The 23534-nt window shown below is 41.6% G+C and overlaps 1 protein-coding gene across 2 annotated transcripts in view; it reads right to left on the bottom strand.

Annotated features, from left to right (window-relative positions):
- Window positions 1-23243, bottom strand: part of NCBP1 (nuclear cap binding protein subunit 1) — a 46446-nt gene extending 23203 nt beyond the window's left edge. Inside the window, exons 1-10 of one of the 2 annotated variants that reach the window (XM_004710991.2) lie at window positions 23138-23243; window positions 10008-10096; window positions 9289-9389; window positions 7436-7592; window positions 6171-6278; window positions 5665-5786; window positions 3251-3320; window positions 2606-2821; window positions 1418-1515; window positions 523-586 (exon numbers count right to left, since the gene is read on the bottom strand). In XM_004710991.2, the coding sequence (XP_004711048.1) occupies window positions 523-586; window positions 1418-1515; window positions 2606-2821; window positions 3251-3320; window positions 5665-5786; window positions 6171-6278; window positions 7436-7592; window positions 9289-9389; window positions 10008-10096; window positions 23138-23171 (1059 nt within the window). In that variant the 5' untranslated portion in view covers window positions 23172-23243. Of the gene's footprint in view, window positions 1-522; window positions 587-1417; window positions 1516-2605; window positions 2822-3250; window positions 3321-5664; window positions 5787-6170; window positions 6279-7435; window positions 7593-9259; window positions 9390-10007; window positions 10097-23137 lie in introns of those variants that run through there. The other variant, XM_030887395.2, reaches the window with a different exon arrangement.
- Between the last annotated feature and the right edge of the window lie 291 nt (window positions 23244-23534).

Raw genomic sequence — 23534 nt, 5'->3', positions numbered from 1 at the left:
AATGTTCAACTATGCCATGAGTGTTCTGTTGTACAAGCTAATATGGGGTAGTAACATTTCTAGTCTTCCTAGTTGTGGCTCATTTGATTTCTAAGAATAAAGACACATCCTTACGTGATACAGGGAGTAACCCACTTTGGTGTATGCTAGTAACCATGTATGCTAGTGACCTGCTTGAAGTAAACCATTTTAGAAAGTATGTAAGTCACTTAGACATTGATTATGTGGACGGTGTGTTAACAGAACTAGAGGTAACTTACGTTATCCCTGGTAAATTACATGAATGAAGGTACACTACATAAACAACACACAGGCAACTCAACGTCCCACTCTGGCTAGTGGTCTCAACCTCCTCTTTTCTTACTAACATGGCTAACAGCACCACACTGACAGCAATTTCCTTGCACCTCTGTTAACTTTCAGCAGTGCCTGACAAGTGGCAAGAAAAAAAAAAGCCAAAAATAAATTGCACTTTAAAGCCAACAGATAGATTCTGAAATGTACTCTATGTGGAATACTTACCTCAACTATGTGGTAGTTCAAAGGGATCTTGTTTTTCCCTGGATAGCTCACCAGCTGGGCGGCGCTATAGAAAGTGTGGTTTAAGCTTATTAAGCACACAAACATACACAACAAATCAAACCATTTCAAAAGCAGTGTGATACAAAGAAACCTCTTCGGAACTTTTCTAGATTTCAGTTGCTTTACTTTTAACTCTGGCACAAATTATTTTGTGTTCTACAAGGAAAACCTTCAATGCACCCCAAATTCCCTGAAAGAACAAAAAAAAAAAATACTAAAGGACATGAAATCAGATGTCTAAAGAAATACTAAAAGACATACAATCAGAGCTACCAACTTTAAATAAAGTTTTAACAGGATGGATCACTCCCAAAACACAATACCTCTTTTTATTATGAAATAAAAACCCACACTTGCCAAGGTCTTAGAAAACCTCATTGAAAAGAAATGCTTTCAAAGTTGAGCTATCTCAAGTTTTAGAAAACCCAGGAAAATCATGAATCTTCATTTCCCCCCAGAACAATGAAACAAAAAAAATCCAAGTTGTTTCTCTCATAAGCATATGGCAAATCATTCACTACCTGCCACCAATTCTGACTCATAACGACCCTATAGGACAGAGCAGCACTGACCCCTGTGGGTCCCAAGACTATCAATGTTTCTGAGAGTAAAACACCTTTCTCCTATGGAGGGGCTGGTGGATTTGAAGCTCCGAGAATCCAGAAAAGTACTATTTGAAGGTGAATAGCTCAAGAGAGCACAGGAAATATCTTTAGAGACAAGGAGGCAGAATGAAAGGAAGAATCTGCTACTGTCTTTAAACATCATCTTGCTGACTAAATCATCAACATTGTTCCTTTTCCCTGCTCTGAATGTAGCATGAAAGTCGGCTTACCAAGTCTTCCTTTCCTTCCAGTGGGATTTAATGATGCAGTGCAGGTTCTCCTCGATTACAAATCTCTCCACTGAATGACTTCCTGGCATAACAGGACCCTGGGGAAAAAACAAAACATGTATTTCAGACTAGAAAAGATAGGCTCTTTTCCTGACTCCACAAATGTGTGAGAAGCGATTGTTTCATCAACCCAAACTCCAAATCAAACTCACTGCTGTGGACTTGATTCTAACTCACAGCCACCCTTCAGGTCAAAGTAGAGCTGCCTTTTGAGTAGAAAGCCTCCTTTAAAAGTGACTGTCCACTGCTGACCTTGTGGTTTGCTAGAGCACCACGGGATAAAAGTTCTGAAAAATGCCAGTCTCAATTTTTTTTTTTAAGCCATACTACCACTGGTTATATGAGCTATTTTTAAAGAATTAATTCTTGTATATTAAAAGTACAACATAATTTGATTTTAACTTTGAGGATGGGAGACTTCCATCATAGACCAGATACAGAAGTTCATTGAAAGATGTTTTCAAACGTCGTATTCAGGGGCAGATAGTCTCATTGCTGATGGATTTGAACCACCAACCCTGAGATAAGCAGTCTGACACTTAACCAAGCGTACCATTTGCAGGACTCCTTAAAACTGTAAAGTCATTTTATGTTAACCTTGCTTTCACATAATTGCAAAAGATGTAAATAATAACTTAAAATGTGAGGGCTGGAAAGAGGAAAATCTCTTAAACTGAGTTTTAAACAGATAACTTAATTCATCGTTATTGAGCACTTAATAGGCGTCAGGCTCAGTTCTAAGCATTTTTTGTATACCAATCATTTAATCCTCACCACAGTTTTAAGAGGTAGGTATGATTATCAATCCTTTAGGACACGAAAGCATAAACAGGTAAGCAACTCACCCAAGAAGACACAGCCAGTACGTGGTTAAGCCAAGAATAACATTCCATCCACAGGGCTCTCAAATCTACATGCTCAACCTTCCCACTACGCTCTTAATCTATTTATATATGCTAAATGGAACTGCGTGCATTATGAGGTGATATCATTAGCTGAAAGGAAAATACTGCCCTGGTGTGTTCATCAATCTTCTTAGACAGTGAACAACTCAAATTTACAAGTTACCGGTATTATGGGAGCAATTCAAGCACGATTACCACAGGCACTCGTCAGCTGGCCACATACCTCAGGGTCATCTGTGTAATCAAACATTCTGAAGATGATCCGAGGCATCGGGTACACAGAGTCCTCAGTATGAGGAGGTGGAGTAAAGGGAGGCAGGTTGTGCTGTAGTGCTTCACACAGGATGCTGTCAAATGCAAGGTAAGGCCTTAGGATGTGTCGCTCCTGCCAGCAATCCGTCTTCAGTTTCTGAATCTGGGCCCACAGGCAATCTAAGTACTGAAGATAGATCGGTTTTTAATAATTATTAGGTATTTGGAAGCTAGAAGTAACATTTGGACAAAACCAGGTCACTATCTTTTGAAATACACATGTAAGCCAACTTGTAAATTAAAAACGGGACAACAAAGGGTGTTAGGTTTTTCTCTGAACTACTAGTAATTGTTTTTTATAAAAAATATCTGGCCATGAATTTACACCTCTCCAATTTGACATTCAAAGAGCAAATGGTCAAACATGACACCTGGATCGAGAGAACAAAGGGATGCTGAGCAAAAACCCTCTTTTATCTGCCCAGTGCTATTAGAGTTGGACTCCTGCTGTGAACGGTGGGAAGCTAGCTAAAAGGAATGATTTGAACATGTTACCAAGAGAAGAACTGACTCAAGAGCTGACTGTTTGCATCATAAAAGCCTGCAATAACCTTACCTCTTCTTGGGGATGTGGCTTATCAGTATTCCAGACTTGTAACATGGGCACATGAGTCTTTTGGCGTCTTCTAAAGATAAAAAAGGATAACTTCCATTTAGGCTTTTAAAAGCAGGAAGAGAGGCTCAGTTGCTTTCATACCTAGTCAAGTGCCAATTAAAGCAATGAAATAACAGTTTTTACCTATCAGACTGGCAGATATCAGATGTTTTGTTTGATAAGCTATTATATCATCAAATGGGAGGTAACAGGTAGCCGGAAACATTGCTGACAGAGTAATTAATAGGCATACTCTTTGGAAGGCAATCTGGTTCAGACACTTCGACCCGTAATGGCATTTCTAATAACACACAAATAGATGTGCACACATGTATAAGAACTGCTGCACAGAGGGGTCTTGGGGAGGAGATGAGCTAGTCAGGGTGCGAGGTAACAATGATGAGAAATACAATCTTCCTCTAGTTCCTAAAGGTTTCCTCCCCGCTCCCACTACCATGACTCGAAATCTATCTTGCAAGACTGGCTAGACCAGAGGAGGTACACTGGTACAGATAGGAACTGAAAATACAGGGAATCCAGGACGGATGAGCCCTATAGGACCAGTGGTGTGAGTGGCGAAACAGGGACGGTAAAGGGAGAATGGGTAGGAAAGAGGGAACCGATTACATGGAACTGTGTGTGACCTCCTCCCTGGGGGACAGACAACCGAAAAGTGGATGAAGGGAGACGTCGGACAGGGCAAGATATGACAAAATACCCATTTATAAACTATCAAGGGCTCATGCGGGAGGGGGGAGCGGGGAGGGAGGGGAAAAATGAGGACCTAATGTCGGGGGTTTAAATGGAGAGAAAATGTTTTGAGAAACGATGTACAAATGCGCTTTACACAATTGATGTGTGTATGGATTGGGATAACAGTTGTATGAGCCCCTAATAAAATGTTAAAAAAGAAAAAAAAAAATAAATAAAACTGCTGGGGGGAAAAAAAAAAAGAACTGCTGCACATCGTTTATGACAACAAAAGATTGAAAATTAACCTAAATGCCTACCAGCAGAGGCTTGGTTTGCAAAATGAGGGTACACTGGAACAGCAGGCTAGCAGAGAGCACTTAAAAAGCCAAGTGCTGGACAGTGCCCACTGGCTTGTCATTGATATAAAAAGGGGAGCAGACATATACGCAGATGTTAATAGAGTCATAGTCAGCCACTAAAAGATGCCAAAGAAACATCCTCAATGGTCATCTCAGAAGGGGACGAAATCTTAAGAATAGAAAGGAAAAGGCTGCTTATTTATGCCGCTATTTTCTTGTGTAAACATCTCTTTTAACTAGTATACTTTTTAAAAATAAAATACATTAAAAAAAAACATGCATCACTTCAAAGTAGCTTACTGTAACTATATACTTATATGATATACTATATATAATAGAATTTATCTTTAGACATCTTTAACTACATTTGTAACTAAAATATAAATAGTAACTGTATCCAAAGAGACACCATTTAATAAGAAATTAAAACTTTTAATAAAATAAATGAGAAAGAAAAAAAAAAGGACCCATAATCATTAGCATGAAGCTTGGTAATTAAACATTGTTAACTAAGGGGCCTGTTGATAAAATTACACATAGTAAAAGACCCAAGTTTCGCATGGCTTGGGAGAAGTGGAAAATGGGAAGAGGTGAGATCACCTTAACAGTAACACTCATGTTGTGGGCTAAGATGAGAGGTTAAGAAGCACTGTTTGAAGGGCTTAGTTTAGCATTCAATTAATTAACACACACACACACATTCAATTAATTAACACACACACATACACACGCGCGCGCGCGCTGTATAATCAACTCCAGCTTATGGAGAGTCCCCGTGTGTTCCAGAACAGAACTGTGCCCTGAGGTTTCACTGTGGCTGCAGCTTTGGCAGTAAGTACATGGTCAGGTCTTTCCTTCCAAGGCGTCTTCAGGTGAACTCAAACCTCCGACTTTCCAGTTAGCAGGCAGGAGCGCTAACCATTGGCACCACATACCAATGGCCAAATCTCTCTCACAATGTGGGTAATCCCAGATGGTGGGTCAGAGCACATTGTAGAGTCACAGGGGATTACACACATCAATGTCCGAGAACTACTGTTCCAGGATGTGTTACCCCTTTGCAAACATTGACACATGCAACTTAGGTTGCCAACTCCTTTGCAAAGGTGAAGGGAGCAAACCTACTTGAATTCTTTGTGCTTTCAGTGGGTTATTTATGACAGCAGCTATACAAAGGTCCCTAGGAAAAGCCTTCCATAACTCTGCTACTTGTTTTCGAGCAATTAAACTAAATGGTCACAAACTGCTAAAGCGTACCACATCCATGACTGCAGTAAGACACCCTTTACCTACACAAGGAAAACTTTTAAGCAGTGGCCTTACTTCAGGTAGCTTTCGGTGCTGGCAAAGATGCGGTCCATCTCTGCATCTTTCTTTTCGTACAACTCCTTCCCGACCCAGGGCAAAGACGACAGAAACGCATACACATACCAATCCTGTCGCACCTAAAGAATTTGTTAAAAGTTTGTATTTTGTTAGTCAATTTTGATTCATATTTTTGATTGTTCTTGCACAAAGCCCTGTGGAAGTTAAGATGTCTCCAAAAAGATGTCAGAGCGTTTCTGGTCCTATTCATTCTAATCTCACTCTGCCATGAGAATCTACAATATGCCAGCTGACATACTCTGGGAAGCTAGTGTGACAATTATTTTATCTTCTGCTTTTTTACTGTTAAAGGGATGTTTCACCTAGCCCACCCTACTCCTCCCGATCTTGGGGAGGGAATTCTGACTTGTGAAGCCCTTGTGTTTTTAAACAGAACTGACTCCAGGGTTTTCCAGGTGCATAACCCAGGCAGGCAGTCCACTAAATGGAAGCGGTTTTCTTACCTGAGGTACATCTTCTTCCTGGGTCACACTCACAAAATTTTCAAACATAGCAACCATCGATGGGGCAGCGATTACATGACAATTCACAAGATCAGATAAAAAACGAACCTGTTGGGAGAAACAATTTAGTAAAGCTGGAAGGTGTACGGGAGGCAAGGATGGAGACAAATTAGGGAAACCCATAATGTGAAGCTAAGGAGTCTGGGCTTAATATTAGTCTGATGAGTGCCCAAATTTTTTGGTTATATGCGCATGCCACTAAAAATAATTTGATTCTATACCTCTGACATGTACATTGACTTATAAAATGCACTGGGTCACTGTCAATTGATGTATCAAATATTAGTAAAACTCAATTCCATTCAAGATAATAAAAGTTCTTAATATCTACTTCCTACAACTCAACGAATCATCTCGTAGATCATGCCATAAAGACCTGCCACTGTGGACAACGGGACAAAAGCGAGCTGACACCAGTAGAACAAAGTCATAGAAAAGACTACTGTGACACCACTGAAGAAGGGAAAGTAAAAGGCGAAGGATCTGGATGCAGAAAGGTCGGTTAAGAGGCTGTGAAGAACAAAAGGAGGAAGCAAGGCCTATGCTGGAGATCTGAGAGAAGAGGAAGGGGTGGAGTCAAGAGATAGAAGGCAGAGTTTGAGGGGACAAAGAGATAAAAGGAAATTCCCCATTCTGGATGGGCCAACTCAGCAGACAGTGGTCAGTGTGTGTGTATGGCTGTTTTGTGGGTTGGAGACGGGCAGAAGGAACAGAGGTATGAATAAGACATTAACTGGAAACTTCCAGGTATGAGGGTCACTCAGGTAGCATTTGAAACCCAGGTCTCGAGGGAGGTCAGAAGAATGCAGCTGAAGGTCTAGGTTATAGATTTGGGGATCAGGATAAGGGGGGTTTGCTGAAGCGGTGAAAGGATGCTACAGGTTAGTGTGTAAAGCAGCAAAGTGAGCACAGAACCAGAGGAAACACAAACAGTTAAGGGCAAAGCAAGACAGGAGCAGGTGGGCTTGAAAAAATGGTGTCACAGAAACCACTGCCCTAAATCACGTGCTTCTGGGAAGCCACGTGGGATCTAGAGCAAAAACCAAGCCACTGGGCTTGGCAAAAAGGTCTGGATGTTTCATGACAATGGTTTTCAAAGAGTGTCTGTTGGCGTGTAAGGGGGGCTGGACTTAAATTATTTGTTGCAGACTGCCTCCAGATTCCCTTCCTACCTTAACTCATGATCCACCAAACAGATAACTTACCAGATACACTGCCTCACTGTAGTTGTTTGCCTTCAGTGATTCTTTAAGCTGACGAATCATAGCTTCTACAAATTCTCCACCAAAATTGTAATTCCTGGCATTCAGCAGCCCCACCAATGTGGTATAAATGGTCAACTTCTCAGGTAACAGACGTGCACTGATTTGAGAACCCAGTACAAGAAAATCCCAAAAGAATGGCATTATGTTCAGTTGCAAAATTTTAAATGACACAGAACTTTTATTTCATCAGCTTTGAAAATGGTTGTTACCCTTAAAAATGGTTTGAAGCTACTTTGGAAAAATGTGAATATAATTGGAAGAGAAAAAGACTGGCCACCCACAATTTTTCCTTTAAGTTCTCATTAATCCAAAAGGTAAGAAAGTAAAATAGTCTAATGTGAAGTTATCAAACAGAAATAAATGTAATGCTTGGCCAGTTTTTCTAAATGTAGTGGAACTAAATAAATCTTCCACAGAAAATGCTTCCATGGTAGTGTATCTGGGAAATGTTGGTTGAAACCAATTTAATGCAGATTCATTAAGCGGACACAGCATGCTTCATTCCTAAACTTAGTTAACCAAACGTCACCAGACCATAATTTCACTCTGAGAAACATTATTGCTTTGAAAAGATACACATAGGATTAAAACTAGTTCCAACTAAGTTCTTGCCAGTTAAATGGATGGATTCTTAATATGGTACTCTTTAGGAAGATTTCTTTACATCTCAGTTTGCCTGTTACAAATGAGGTAGTTCTCATCAGTTCTTTGGAAAGTACGGCAAAGCTTATATTAGCAGACCTTAACTTCTTGAAAATACAAATATTGCTTCGTTTAGGAACTAGCTCAAAAGGAAAAGTAAACAGAAATTCATAATAATTCAGCAGGAGGGGATTGTTCCTCCAGGGCATCTAGCAGTAGAGTTAAGGACAATTTATGGTACCAGAAAAAAAAATTGAGTTGCTAGTAATCAATCCAAAAAAGAACATAACCATGTACTATTAGTTAAATCTTAAAAGAAAGATGTAAGTTTTCACAATTTAGTGTAAATGCCACTCGAGTGCTCAGAAAACAAAAGACATGTGAGTAGATCAATGTCTAAGAGATGACAAGGTCTTGATTACTATCTTCTCCACCGGGATGACTTTTTCCTCCAGTTCTATGCCCTTACAAATTCAATGTTGACACCTATCCCAGCTAACTCGGAAGCAGATGCGCTCATCAGTAGTTCCAGAAGCAAAGCAGCTTGAGTCTTCAGAGATGGGCTGCTTACTACTCGACTGAACAGTTCTCAACTGTGTGTGGTTCTCTTGGCTAGACAGGAGACTTGGCATAGCTGTTAAAGTGCTTTGGTTGCTAACTAAAAAGGCCAGCAGTGCACACCCACCAGCGGCTGACAGGGAGGATGAGGTGGCAGGCTGCTTCCATAAATTTTACAGCCTTGCAAACAATACTCTGTCCTCCAAGAGCAGTAGGATTTAGCATCAACTAGGTAATGGTGAGTTTGTTTGGCTGGGCTTTTGGTTGAAAATTGCTGTCACTAAAAGACAGAAGTTAAACTCTTATTTATTGAAATGTACATGTTAAAAAAAAATCTCTGGGGGAGGGTAGAGGGAGAGTGGGTTGGAAAAAAAAATCTCTGAAAGTAAAAACAGTCAATGATTCAAAGATTGAGAAACAAAACATAAGGAAAATAAATGCTCAATTTTCCTTTTATTTATCCCTAGCAAAGAGTTCACAAAAGAGTGAAATGTCATTTAATTTGCACAAATTTCCCACAGAAACATTTCCCAAAGCATTTAAGAGTAGATAATACATCATCACCTGGATTCACAGATTTTTTGCATACATACACTGTACAAAGAAGTCTTAAGATCTTGCTCTTGTAGTTGGGAAGATCAGCTTCCAAAACACCAGCGAGACTTTCTAGGTTGCTCTCCAAAGAGCAGGCACTCTGTAGAGGAGAGCATACTCAAGAGCTGTCAAGTCTGCAGCAGTCAGGGAACTAAAATACAATTTCTCCACATGATAATAAAAAAAAAACTTAAGGTCTTAAATGCATAAGGTACTATGGCAGGATTATCATCAGTCAATTCAGGTAGTGAATCTTCAGAAACCTGAGAAAAAGCTAAGTACCGTGTATAATTGTGTATAAGCCAAGTTTTTCAGCACATTTTTAATGCAGTTTTTGTGGTAAACTTAGGTGCCTCTGCAGATATTCGGGTCGGCTCATACTCGAGTATATACAGTAGTCCAGTACTGCAGAGTAAGCATTAGGAGTGAGCTCTATTCCGTCTGGCTGACTCACTCTATGACTTTGGCAAAACATATCCAGTATCCAGAACTTGTTTGGTTCTGCAATTATCAATAGGAAGGACTATTTCTCAGGCCCCTTCCAAGCTCATATTCTATGGAAAGTATGCTTAAATATGCGCTCTATTTAGGAAATACAGATGCATGGCAATGCAAGCTCTGCCTAAAATGTAGATACTCATTTTCAGCTGCAGAAATTAATCAAAGCAGGGTCAACCACCCCCTAAGGCCACCACATGTTGCCTACTGCGGTACATACCTTTTCTCCTACTTTGCATATTAAAGATTCCAAATGTTCTTCGGTTTCATTGATATCAGAAGTCTTTCTCCTTTTGTGAGGCTGTCCCCCTGTTCCAGTAATTTAAAAACAAATCCATTAAATAATGAATTAACCTATCCCATATTTCAGCAGAGCTCCTACTAGACTGACACAGCCTGGGAAGGAAGGCCTGGGGTTCCACTTCTGAAAACCAGCCAAGGACAATCGTATGGATGCGAAAGGGGTTATGGGGATGGAGTGACACAAGGCAGCATGTTGTCCACCGTGTATGAGGTTGCCATGAATTAGGGGCCGATTCCAGGGCAACAGCACAAGACCACACAACACTTAAACCCATGACGAACGCTTGATTCTGCCTCACAGCCACGCCGAGGTTCCCAAGGCTCAGCATCGTTACAGATATCTTTACAGACAGCCCGTCTTTCTCTAGCACAGCAGTTCGTGGGCTTGAACTGCTGACCTTTTGGTTAGCAGGCCAAAGCTTACCCCCCCATTGCACCACCGGGGCTCCTTACATAGTGCACAGACCGTAATTTATCACAAACAAAAAGATCCAAAGCAAAATCTTGAGCACTGTACCAAGTAATTGACAGGATAAAAAGTACCTCATGATGCAAGCCTCCCTGCTCTATTTTGCTCTGGATTAACTAATTACTGATCCTGACTGAACTCAAAACTGTATCATCCAAAGTATCTTTTTTAAAAAAAGATCATTTTATTGAAGGCTCTTACAACTCTTACAATCCATACATAAAAAAGTACCATTTCTATAGTATCTTAAAAAAAAATCATTTTATTAGGGGCTCACACAACTCATCACAATCCATACATACATCAATTGTATAAAGCACATTTGTACATTCGTTACCCTTATCATTCTCAAATGTGTTCTCCACGTAAGCCCCTGGCATCAGCTCCTCATTCCCTACCCCCCCTCCCTACTTCCCCTCCCTCATGAACCCTTGATAATTTATAAATTATTATTTTTTATATAAAATAATTTTATTGTGAATTGGGTGAAAGTTTACAGAGCAGGTTAACATTTTAACAACTCATATACATTTTGTACCCTGAGGCAAATATTTTATCTGCTACAAGTTGTTATTTTTTTCTTCCTATCCTATAAATTATTATTTTGTCATATCTTACACTGTCCGACATCTCCCTTCACCCGCTTTTCTGCTGCCTGTTCCCCAGAGTGGAGGTTATATGTAGGTAGATTCAAAGTATCTTAACAAGGAAAACAATTACTTGCCATTCTGAATTACCACAAATCACTTGTCCTTTTTGTCTGTTAAAGAATTCAAGTGGACTGAAACTATGCCACAAATCATTACAGTATGTACCGAACCAGCTAAGACTTCAGATTCCCACTGTTGATGGTCTCTACCATTTTGTTTTAAACCATAATGTACCCACCTTAAGCCATGTTGTGAAATGAGCCTTATGAAATGACAACGGTGTTAAGCATAGAGCACAATGCTATAGTTATACAATGTTGGGCAGTCTTTCCATAAAATTCAATTTTCAACGTCTACCAATTAGGTTATTAGAATAGCATGCAGGCAAGGAAGGAAGCAATCATCTATAACTGTTCTGGAAATCTGTATTAACAATGAAAATCTGCAGTTGGATATAAAGTTACCCAGGAGCAAGTTAAGGAGTCCAAGTGGCATAGTGAGTTATGCATTGGGCTGCTAGCCACAAGGTTGACGGTTCAAAACCACTAGCTTCTCTCTAGACATGTGAGGCTACCTACCCCCCTCCCCCAAGAGTTACAGTCTCAGAAACCCAAAGGGACAGTTCTACCCTTTGCTATAGGGTGGCTATGAGTCAGAAACAACTCCACAACACTCAGTGAGCAAGGAGCAAGTTAATAGCAACTTTCAATTTCAGATCAAACGATATCGAAGGAACTCATCATCACTGACTTGCGTTCTGATACGTACAGCTTGAATGTATGTTGACACCCATTAAAGAGCCCCTGGCTATCTTATGCTTGGGTGCTCTAGTGTCTCCAACAGCTACAATGATCTTCACATACCACGTAACTCACTTAACTGAGTGAAGTCAATGTTTTCTACACAGGGCCACAGGGTAAAACCACTCTGCTTTGACACTCCCAGGCCTCAGTCTACATTAGACTCTGATTTTAATACTCACTACATACAAATGTGAAAGAATAATGCCACCAAGAGTGAAATGTATGCAGCCTGACAGCTCAGATGTATCCCTGGAGGGTTAGAGACATGTGGCAAGTCACAGGCTCCAGCACCCAAAGAGCCTACTTCAGTGTAAAGATCTTTTATTTCCAGGACCCATGGGGAAAAACGCTTATTTGATGCAATCTCTATAAGCTGGCAGCCTGGACTTCGAGACCGCCTTCTTGTAGAGCAGGGGTTGGCAAACTGCAGCTCAAGAGCTACATGCCGGTCTTTCGGTGTGAATGTGTGGTTCTGAAGTAAAATGGAAAACATTTAAAGGATATCATTCAGATCATGGCAATTTCATTTGTTTATAAAATTATATTTATGGCTCTCGAATAATTTTTAAATTGTTGTGAGGGCCAGGATTGGCTCTTCCATCTCAAGAGTTTGATGACCCCTGATCTACAGCAATGGTTCTCAACTAAAGGTGATTTTACCAGCCTCTCCCCTTCCCTGTCTGGCTCCCCTCACCACCGAGTGGGAACATCTCTGGAGGCATTTAGAGGGCACAGGCCATGGACGCTGCTAAACATTCTTCACGGCACAGGGCAGGCAGCCCCCAAACAAGGAAGAATCTAGCTCAAACAGTCAACAGTGCTGACGCCAGGACACTGGGTGCTAGGGAGCAGGCCATGCGAAGAGTGCTCTTTACAACTAGGTCTCCAGTGAGACTGGGTGAACGCAGCTGCAGAAAAACTGGCTAGCTAAGAGCCTCAAAGGGCTAAGCAACCCGCACTCCACTGTTCTCTGGCCCCATCACTTGGCTAACTCTTTCAACACCTCCTACATCCTCCCTAAATTAACTCTCCAGCTGGTTTCCTTCCAGCCAAGGTGGATCAAACTCCTGTTGTTGAAACAACCTTCTCAGGTTCCATAGGAGGTCTGAAAAGGGCTTCTGAGAGGAAAAGAGGAAGCGCTCACACTTCTCAACTGCAAGCCTTCTTTCTCTCCCCACTTCAGCCATACCAAAGGACTCAGGTGGAGAATGTAAGGAGGTGGGGGCAGGATGTGTGTCACTGTACTAGAGCAGTGAATAAACTACAGGCTTGGTCTGAGATCATGGGCAATAACAGGTTGGTGAACTCAGGAGGGCCTGGCCAGAGCATGAGGGAGCACAGCAAAAAAGGTTGCAAATTGGTTGAATGTTTTATTGTGCACTTTAGGAATTACCCATCCATGACAGCTCCCAAAGCAGGGTCTGCTTTTGTATTAAAATCTCAATACATGCTAGACTAATTCCCAATTCTATTGCCCTGAGACAAGCTTTAAACTTAACAGCAAAAAATAGCTCGTGTAGTCAGTCTCTCAATCAATATGCTAGCCTAACCAGTAAAGAATGCCTGCCTTGCCCAGTGTGCTCTTTGAAGATCTATGTGGATGGGATCAAACTGACACCAGCAACTAGGAAGCAGTGACAGGAAAGCTAAAGGGCAGTGAGCTGATGATGTTAACAGAGGGAGCACTCAGAAAAGGAGGCTGAGAACAGCTGCACAAAGAATGTGTGCAGCCCCCTCTCCCGCAAAAGAATTCACTTCAGAGGACAGCACTGATCAGAGCGCACAGGTGCAAATGAAGGGAGAGGAAGAGAGACTGGGACACATCCTGGCCCACCAAGCCCTGAAGACGATACTCCTGCTCACAGGATCATAGGGCCGGCCCCACCATGAGACGTGACATCCCTCACTAACCCATAGCCCTACAGGGAACAACAATGGAGACACAGTGTGGGAACTGTGCCCGATCTGACCCCATCACACTGAGACGAAACACTAAGAGCAAGGAAGTCCCCAGGGAATGCCAAAAATAGACTTTGGGGCCAGAGCGCGGCACCCCATTAGACTTGACTGGAAAACACTCCTAAACGCCAACAAACGGTCCTTGAACTATTTACAGACTTTTCTTTTTGTTGTTTTCTTGTGTTGCTTTGTTAAGCTCTGTCTTGTTTTTTGTGCATATTATTACCTCTGCAGGTCTATCTAGATAAGATAGGTAGGATAAACAATCTGGAAGAGAAAACAATGGGACCAATGGTTCTGGGGGTCATGGGAGAGGGAGAGGCAGGGGAAAGGAAGTGGGTGTTAACAAACCCAGGGACAAGGGAACAAGTGACACAAAAATCAATGGTGAGGAAAGTGTAGGAGGCCTGGGAGGGCTTCATCAAGGGCAATTTAACTGAGAGGAATTACTGAAACCCAAATGAAGGCTGAACATGATAGTGGGACAAGAAGAAAGTAAAAGGAAATAGAGGAAAGAACTAGGAGGCAAAGGGCATTTATAGAAGTCTAAATCAGGCATGTACATATGTAAATATATTTATATATGATGATGGAGAAATAGAGCTATGTGCATATATTTATAGGTTTAGTATTAAGGTAGCAGATGGATATTGGGCCTCTACTTAAGTACTCCCTCAATGCAAGAACACTCTGTCCTATTAAACTGGCATTCCATGATACTCACCTACCTTCCTGACATGATTGCTGAAGAAAAACGGGTGCATAAGCAATGTGGTGAAGAAACCTGATGGTGCCTGGCTATCAAAAGATATATCATCTGGGGTCTTAAAGGCCTGAAGATAAACAAGCGGCCATCTAACTGAAAAGCAACAAAGCCTACATGGAAGAAGCACACCAGCCAGTGTAATCATGAGGTATCGATAGGATCAGGTATCAAAAAACAAAAAAAGCATTATCATTGTGAATGAGGCGGAGTTCGGAGTGGAGACCCAAAGCCCATCTGTAGGCAACTGGACATCCCCTTACAGAAGTATCGTGGGGAGGAGACAAGCAAGTCAGAGTGCAGTATAGCACTGATGAAACACACAACTTTCCTCTAGTACTTTAATGCTTCCTCCTCCCCCACTATCATGATCCCAATTCTACCTTACAATTCCAGCTGGATCAGAGGATGTACACTGGTACAGATAAAAGCTGGAAACACAGGGAATCCAGGACAGATAAACTCATCAGGACCAATAATGAGAATCCTGATACCAGGAGGGGCAGGGGAAGGTGGGGTAGAAAAGGGGAACCGATCACAATGACCTAAGTGGGTGAAGGGAGACATCAGACAGTGTAAGACATGAAAAAAAAAAAAAAAATCAAGGAAAGAGGGGTGGGGGTGGGAGGGGAAAAAACGAGGAGCTGATACCACGTAGAAATGTTTTGAGAATGATGGCAACAAATGTACAAATACTTGCGCTTGACACACAATGGATGTATGGATGGATGGATTGTGATAAGAGTTGTACAAGCCCCCAATAAAATGATTTTAAAAAGAATACGTGCAGTCATTGAACTGCCCATGTACAAACTGGGCTGTACATGCCCTAAGGGAACTGCACACATACATACAGAATTGGTGGAGGTCTGTTTTGCTGTGTATATTCTCGTCAATAACAAAAATAAATTGTGAAAAATCCACCAGTATACTTGTTATACAAACTTTGGAAAAATAAAAACTATAGCTGTCCATAAATTACACAACTAAGTACATTACTGAAATCTGTACTAATTGTTTAAGTTGTACTGGACAATGGATTTCTTAAAAATTTCAGTTAAAAATTTTATGTGAAATGTTAAGACAGAATAAAGACGATGAAATTATTTGTCATAATTTTCATGCTTGTGAGTCTCTCCACCAAAAGTCTATCTTGAATTTATGTATAATTTTAACTGTTTTCCAGTCACTTATCACATGGAAATCCCAATGTACTTCTGTCTTGGCTGTTTTCATTGCAACTTTTTGATTGATCTCTGATGTCTTAAAATAATCTAATTTGACCATGTACAAGAATGTCATTGATAGGGAGTCATTATGCTATTGTAGGATTAAAGTTTTGTTTTTTAAAGATTGATTGGCATATAATTCACATACAAGTCAATGGTCCAACCACATTAACAGTTGTACAATCACCACCACATTCAGTTTTAGAAAATTTTCTTCATTCTTGTACTCATCATTATTAGCTCCCAATTTCCCCTGTCATACTCTCAAGGAACGATTAATTCAGTGACTGTCTCTATAGATTTGCCTATGTTGGATTTAATATACAGAAAAACATTTAAGAAGCAAACAAAAACCTAACAACAACAAAACAGATAAAAACATCAATCTAAAAGAAAGCAGAAAACATTAAAAACTAGAATAAATCTAAAATGGATCAAAAGGGAGATCAAATGATAAAGTGTAAAATTGTAACCTAATTGTATCTGCGATAGTCCACTCTCCAATGCACTCTGCATGATAGCAATTCCTGGTCTATGGTCAGAAGGGATTCACCAGTCTTAATCTACTTCTATTTCCTCCTCATTGTTTTTTAAAAACTGAAACAACTTTAAAATGAGTCAAAAGGGAGATCGAATGAAAAGAAATTACATTTTGACCCAAGTAAGCTTGCCACAATCCACTTTACAATGCTCTGTGGGATAACAGGACTACACACATCCCTCAGCTATGATCAGAAGGGATTCTCCAGAGGCTTCATTCATGTGTGGACCTTGGTATTCACAATTTAAGCTCTGATACCATTCCTCCTGTGGATATGGGTTTTATTATTTACAATCCTTGGATCACACAGGCTGGTGCGCTTCTTTCACATGTACTTAACCGACACCTCAAGTAAATGGCTGCTCGATTGAAGACAAGCCTCTAAGATCCCAGACACCATTCCTTCTGATAGCCAGGCCCCATCTATAGCACCCATATCTTCAGTGATCTCTTCACGAGAGCAAGCATCAAGTAGGGCTATGCCAGATATTTATATCATATTTACAGTGTAAATTAAAATAATGCTGCCATTAAAAAAACATTAAGAACAATGCATTATTTAAGAACCTCTTGTTTAAGTGCAAGTCCCAAATCTATTCATATATTTATAGTTTATATATGTCTCTGATTCACCTTAGCTTCCAGACTAAAAAAGGCCATTGTAATTTTATGTGGAAAACATGATCAATTATTCCCATAAGCATCTGAGTCAATGTTGAGTCATAGCAAACCTATAGGACAGGGTTTTTTCAAGACTATAAACCTTTACAGGAATAGAAAGCTTCATCTTTCTCCCTCTGAGCCGGCTAGTGGTTTCAGTCTGCGGACCTTGCAACTAATAGGCCACGTGTAAGCACGACATATTGATAATGTCATTAGTTTAAGATTTAATGTCATCCAGGTAAGAGTTGTACAGTCATCACAACAATCAGTTTTAGAACATTTTCATGGTCAATGGTCTAGAATTTAAAACACTGTTGAGAAAAGGAAATTATACAAGTATAGACCCACTATGAACCCACTATTTATCAACAGTTGACTTATACTGAATACTGTTTACACAAACAATGGGGGTTGGTGATAAGGCAAAACTTATAATAATATTCAAAACAATGGCGGAACCACGCCTACCAGATTAATACAAGTCATAATGAAGCAAGGAGGGCATTAAAATAATAAGTATATGGTAGTTCTGGGCCACCATTCATTGGGCACCCTTGAGGCAAGAGATTCTCACCAAAGTCCAGCTTCTACCAGTTCTATGCCCTTGGGCTAGCAGTCATCTGCTTCTTCTCACACTATGGAATTTCAGCCTTCAGTGCAAGGGCTACAGGTGAGTTTGAGGTCAGGTCCAGTTCATTTAGTGGGATTTCCAAGTCCTTCTGGTGTGGCCTGTGAAGGATGCTGTGCGTCTTCAAAGAACAGCCTAAAGTCCCACTAGTCTATAGCACATGGAATGGATCACCAAGGACTGCATAGAAACTAGGTCAAAAGTGTCCAATTAGGAACTTAGGATCAGGCATATTTTCCCCTTGGGTTCTATTTAAGCTTTCAGTTTGAGTACAAAAAAAAGAATTATACCAGATTTACAGTATAAGTTCAAATAATATGCTACCATTTAAAAAAACGATCCAAGCAGACAGGAATAAACCCAATAATTTTTTCCCTGTAAGGGAACCCTATTTACAGATACAATGCACATTTTATATCCTATATTAGTATCAGATGTACTATAAGAAATTTTATAGTCAAAAGTAGAACATAATACAAAACAAAAAATTGGTGCAAAAAAAGTTATCTGATCTCACAAATTTAAAAGCTGTTTTAAATTTTGCTTAAAATTTAAACATTTTAAAGTGTTTAAAAGTTAAACATCACTTCTAAAACCAAAGATAAGCTTTCAGAATAACAAATCCCTGCATTTCTAGCTTTCAAATAATGTTATCGATAAAAAAGCATCATACACATTCTTGGAGACTCAAAGAAATGATGCCAAGGATAAAATAACATGCCCTAGAAACCCAGGTGCCACTTCCAGCTGCAGTTCCTGCTGCAGAGGCACCACCTGCCTGCCAGGGACGTCCTGCATGAGCCTATTATGCTGGTCAGGCTTCAGTGGCCCTTTCAGATTAAAGAGGGTTAAGAAAGGCTTGGCCACATACTTCTGAAATTTAGCCTATTAAAACGCTGTGGCAGGGGTGCTCACACTCTTTTAGCATGCGAGCTACTTATAAAATGATCAAGTCAAAATGATCTACCAACTGCAAAAATGCAAAACATCTATTTTTACTTATTTTTATTCATAAATGCATTGAGAATTCTATGTACAGTGTATATTTATGTACCTTGCATAACCGCATTAGTCCATACTGCACAACACAACATAATTAAATATGTACATTTTTTTGTCGTTACCTGAGTTTACTGATGACTTGCACTGAATAGCATGAGCCAGGGATGCATAGTCCAGACAGTAGCTGCTGACAGCCAGCCTTAAGCATACTTCCAAATGATCATCAGTCATGGAGGAATGGTACTTGGACTTAATGATCTTTATGTGGGAAAAGGCTGACTCATATAAATAAGTAGAGCCAAATAATGCAGTCAAGGAGGTAGCACATTTTCTCATGTTTGGGTACTTTCCCTCTGCGAGTATGTTCCCAAACTGTTCATGCACTCTGGACTTCAGCTGAATGTCGACTTGTAGTGTCAGAATCTCCCATTTCATATGAAAGTGATAGGTTTTGTCTTCTTACTTGGTCCAGCTCCCCCACTCATTTTAATACCCTTTCTTACGTTGAAGGGGAAAAAACGAAGGTCTAAAAACTGGTGATAACTTAAGCTTATCAGTTTTGCTGCACTTAGTGCAATTGTTTGCGCATGCGTTAGACACCTAAGATTGCATCTGATTGGCTGCGCTGTATATCAATTAAGTGATGGGATTGATAATAGGCTTGCATCTATTTTTTTAATGCCATGCGATCTACGCCATACTACATTTGCAATTGACTAGTAGATCTTGATCGACGTATTGAGCACTCCTGCCCTAAGGGGAATCAAAGACACTTTGATTTGAAATCAATAATGGTGATCGTGCAGGCCCAGGCAGCATTTTGTCCAGTCGTGTAGGGGGCCCAAGAACAAGTGTCCCTGTCCATTTATGACTTCCTTCTAAGGAGCTCTGGTGGCTCAATCAAGTGTTGGACTGCTAACCAAGAGGTTGGCAGTTCATGCCCATCTGTTCTGGTACAGATTTATAGTCTTGGAAACCCTATCAAAGGTATCAAGGCTCCTGGATGAACTAGTTTTCTAAATGGTCCTCTAGATCCTAGGTCATTTAATCTTAACAACAGCAGACAGAGATATACTTTTTTCAGATTCTCTTACATTATCCAAGGAGTCCCTGGGTAGTGCAAAAGGTTAACTCTGTTGGCTGCTAACTAAAAGGTAGGTGGTTTGAGTTTACCTACAGACACCTCAAAAGGTTTTGCAATCTAACATGAAAAAGTAGCCATTTTAAACCCTCTTCTCTGACCCATTGGGTTACCAGGAGTCAGTTAGCTCAATGGCGACTGCTTCACACGATCTGCCCTGATTCTTTCTGATCTGATCACTGCCAACTCTCACCTCTTCCTCATTCTGCTCCAGTCCACTGGCTTCCCTGCTGCGGTGTGAACTCCCACAGACAAGTCTTCAGGTCCTCAGACTTCCCTTTGCTAGGACTGCTTCTCTTCTCCGGCTCAGATGGCATCCTCCTCTATACTACATGAAGGCCTTTGGTCAGATGCCACCCTCAGCAAGGCCTTCCTTGTCCAATCTAGCTAGCTAGCTAGCCAACACGGTAAAACCCACACAAGCCAGAATTGAGCAAGGCAGGAAATCTGCCAGAGGAAAACTCACACATTTTCCAATAAAAGAGAGTCAAAGAAAAGTGAAAAGACAGCATCCCATCAAAGGAAGAAGACCCAGGAGACCCAGAAATACAAGGCAGTTCTACAGAATACTGGCTCTCACTGGTTTCTATGCAGTAACTCTTCAGTTAAAGCAGACTTTCTGTCCACTATTAGACAGACTAGACTGGAGGTTCATCATTACACAGTCCACTGATGAGATCCCTGGAATTTAGAGCAGTGCTTGGTACTGTGAAACATGTACTGGATAAATGATTATACCTAGCAAGACATTATGGAAAATCAGGGCTACCAGTGCTATGGCAAACTAGAGTGATCATCACTCTATATTGTAACAATTTACAAAAGTTCTCAATTTGGTCTATTATCAAAAAGGAACTATAAATTGTCCCTCCAATGAAATCATCAAGGACAGTTAACTTTGCTCAATTAATTTCTTAATTTACTTCACTTCACTTTCTCTTTACTTATTTAACGTATACACTCAAGTATAAGTGACCCGAATATCAGCCGAGGCACCTAATTTTATCACAAAAACTTCATTAAAAATGTGCTAAAAAGCTCGGCTTATACACGAGTACATACGGCACTGAGGTTATCGCCACAAGATACAAGTGTAGTTATTTAGCTACAAAGCAGAGGTAAGAATTAATGTCCTTGAATCACAAACTTAAAATTAAAATGGCAAATATTTTGTTATTTATTTATTGACATTTTTCTTGAAGGGCCAACCCAGAGAAAAGTATGTGAGTCTCCCAATAACCAAACCACCCCACCCCCCACCCCCGCTCCTCATTAAATATTTGTACTCCTAATCTTCCAGGTTGTCCTGTGGGTACATTTCCCCTCCCTTCAAGGGTGCCCTGGACTAAATGGTGGGGAAAACATGAAGACACAATACTCAAGCTCTCTAAACCCTAAGTGATGACTTCACACAGTATTTTTGGATCAGTCAAATTCAAAACAGAACTTATCTTCTTGTGCCCTGTCTGTATGTAGTGAAGAGAGCCTTGGGCTTGCGCTCCAGGCATCTGGACACTTCCTGCCAAAGCTCCACGTTAATTACACTATGTACTCTGTCCCCTTGTGAGTTAAGATGAGATTGGACCAAGACATGTTCTCTCAAGCCCTGCCTTAGTAGAAACCCAGTGTTTAACAACTAAAACTAAATGCCTGTAATATCCAAGGAGCTCTCGTAGTGTACTGGTAGTGGTTAATCCTGGTGCTGCTATCCACAAGGTCAGCAGTTTGACACCACCAGCTGCAATTTGGGAGAAAGATGAGGCTTTCTATTCCCAGACAGAGTTACAGTTTCAGAAACCCACAGGGACAGTTCTGCTCTGTCCTATAGGGTCACTATGAGTCAGAATGGACTCCATAGCAATGAGTCATATTCGAGGACAAAATAAGAGTCCATTAAAATTTTTGTTCTGTATTTTTTCCCATTACATTGTGGGCATGCCAGTTTTATCACCACTTATGCATTCACAGAGTTAAAAACAAACAAAACAAAACCGGAGGCATCTGCTGTATGAACTAACCCTCACACACAAAAAATATATTTTTTTTAAAAAGTGCCTTCCTGATTTTATAGACCAATGTGAGGAAAGGTTACATAACTTGAGCGAGCTCACGACGTAAATGGTGGGTCTAGCTAGTAATCCACACTCTCCGAATTCCAAAGTCTAGCCTCTCTAAGTTTACACTCTTTTCAACCCAAGGATGCACTAAAATATTAACAACAGAAGCTTACCTCCCAGGTCACTTTTTGGTTTGTCACTATGTATTTCTTGACTGATTTCTTGGTAATGCTTATGTGTCATGCGAACATCTTTTTATTGTTTGGTCTCTTTTTTGAACTTAGTCTTTTTAAGGGCTAGTGGGTTAAGCACTGGGTTGGCTAAGTGCAAAATCAGCAGTTCGAAACTACCAGCAGCTCCACGGGAGAAAGATTTTGAGTCTCAGAAACCCACAGGGACAGTTCTACCGTTCAATAGGGTTGTTATGAGTTGGACTCCGCTCGATGGCAGTGAGGCAAGGGTCGTTCCCCCACCCCCTCGCCCCTTCCTTAACATGATTTCCATAGGCACAACCACCCAAGCGAGGCTGGGACCCCCAAATGGAATGTGCCACGAGCTCTCTGCTAGTTTTCCAGCTGAGAGGATGGAATGGATGGAAATACTTCTGCCACCAGTTTAAAACCTAGGCACCTGCTTATCGGTAAGTGACCTCTAAGGTGAAGAGGCAAAATCACGTCCCTACAGCTCAAGGCGGCAAATCCACGGGCAAACTGGGCAGTGAAGAGAGCTGGCTGCCATCTGCAGACCTTCCGGGCACTACTTTGTTCTTGTTCTTCCAGGTGCAGCTTTGAGGGTCAAATAAGACTCTGGTACCAGCGGGCATCGAACTCCAAGACACATGGTGTCCAGGGTCCGATTCTGCAGAATTCTAGAGACCTGAGGGGTGCGTGGGGGTGGTCCAAGCCTCATTTTCCCACGAAAGGCCGACGACTAAAGTGCTGGCGCGGGCGAGAAGCACTCGCTTTCCGGAATCCGCCCGGCCACACCCCCACCCCACTCCGCCGTCCTCCGTGGCTCCACTAACACTCCCGGGAGAGAAGGGCTTCCCGGGAGTCCCTTCCCTCGAGACCCGAAGGCCACAGGAACTCAAACTCAAGAGTCGCATCTAGGCGCGGCTTGGCGGCCACGCTCGGGGCGCTCACCGTTATTCTCGTCTCGGTGCCGCCGCCGCGACATGCCGCACGCCGGTGCACTTCAGAGCCGAGAAGCCGGGCAGGAGGCGCGGCGGGAACCGTCCGGCGGCCGGCGGCGCGAGGACAGAGGCAGGGCGCGCGGAGCCGCTGGCGCGCAGGCGCACTTGCTCGCTCCGGTTCCCGGAAGCGCTAGCAGGAAGGTCAGCCTGAGGGGGCGGGGAGCAGCTCGGCGGCCTCGGCTCCCGGAGAAATGGTGTCGGGAAGCCAACCCGGCTGCGAGCGTTTGGTCGGCTGGTCACCGCCTTCCGCGGCCTTTCCTTGCTTCCTGGCAGCGTCCTCTTCCCGCCTATCACTCAGTGTCCTTCCGGGGCCTCCCAGAAGGCGCACCGCTTTAGCCAATCAGAAG

Source organism: Echinops telfairi, unplaced genomic scaffold (genome assembly GCF_000313985.2).
Source record: "Echinops telfairi isolate 266 unplaced genomic scaffold, ASM31398v2 ScPeMD7_7410;HRSCAF=8448, whole genome shotgun sequence".
Lineage (NCBI taxonomy): Eukaryota > Metazoa > Chordata > Mammalia > Afrosoricida > Tenrecidae > Echinops > Echinops telfairi.
This window is presented reverse-complemented; position numbering and strand designations above follow the sequence as displayed.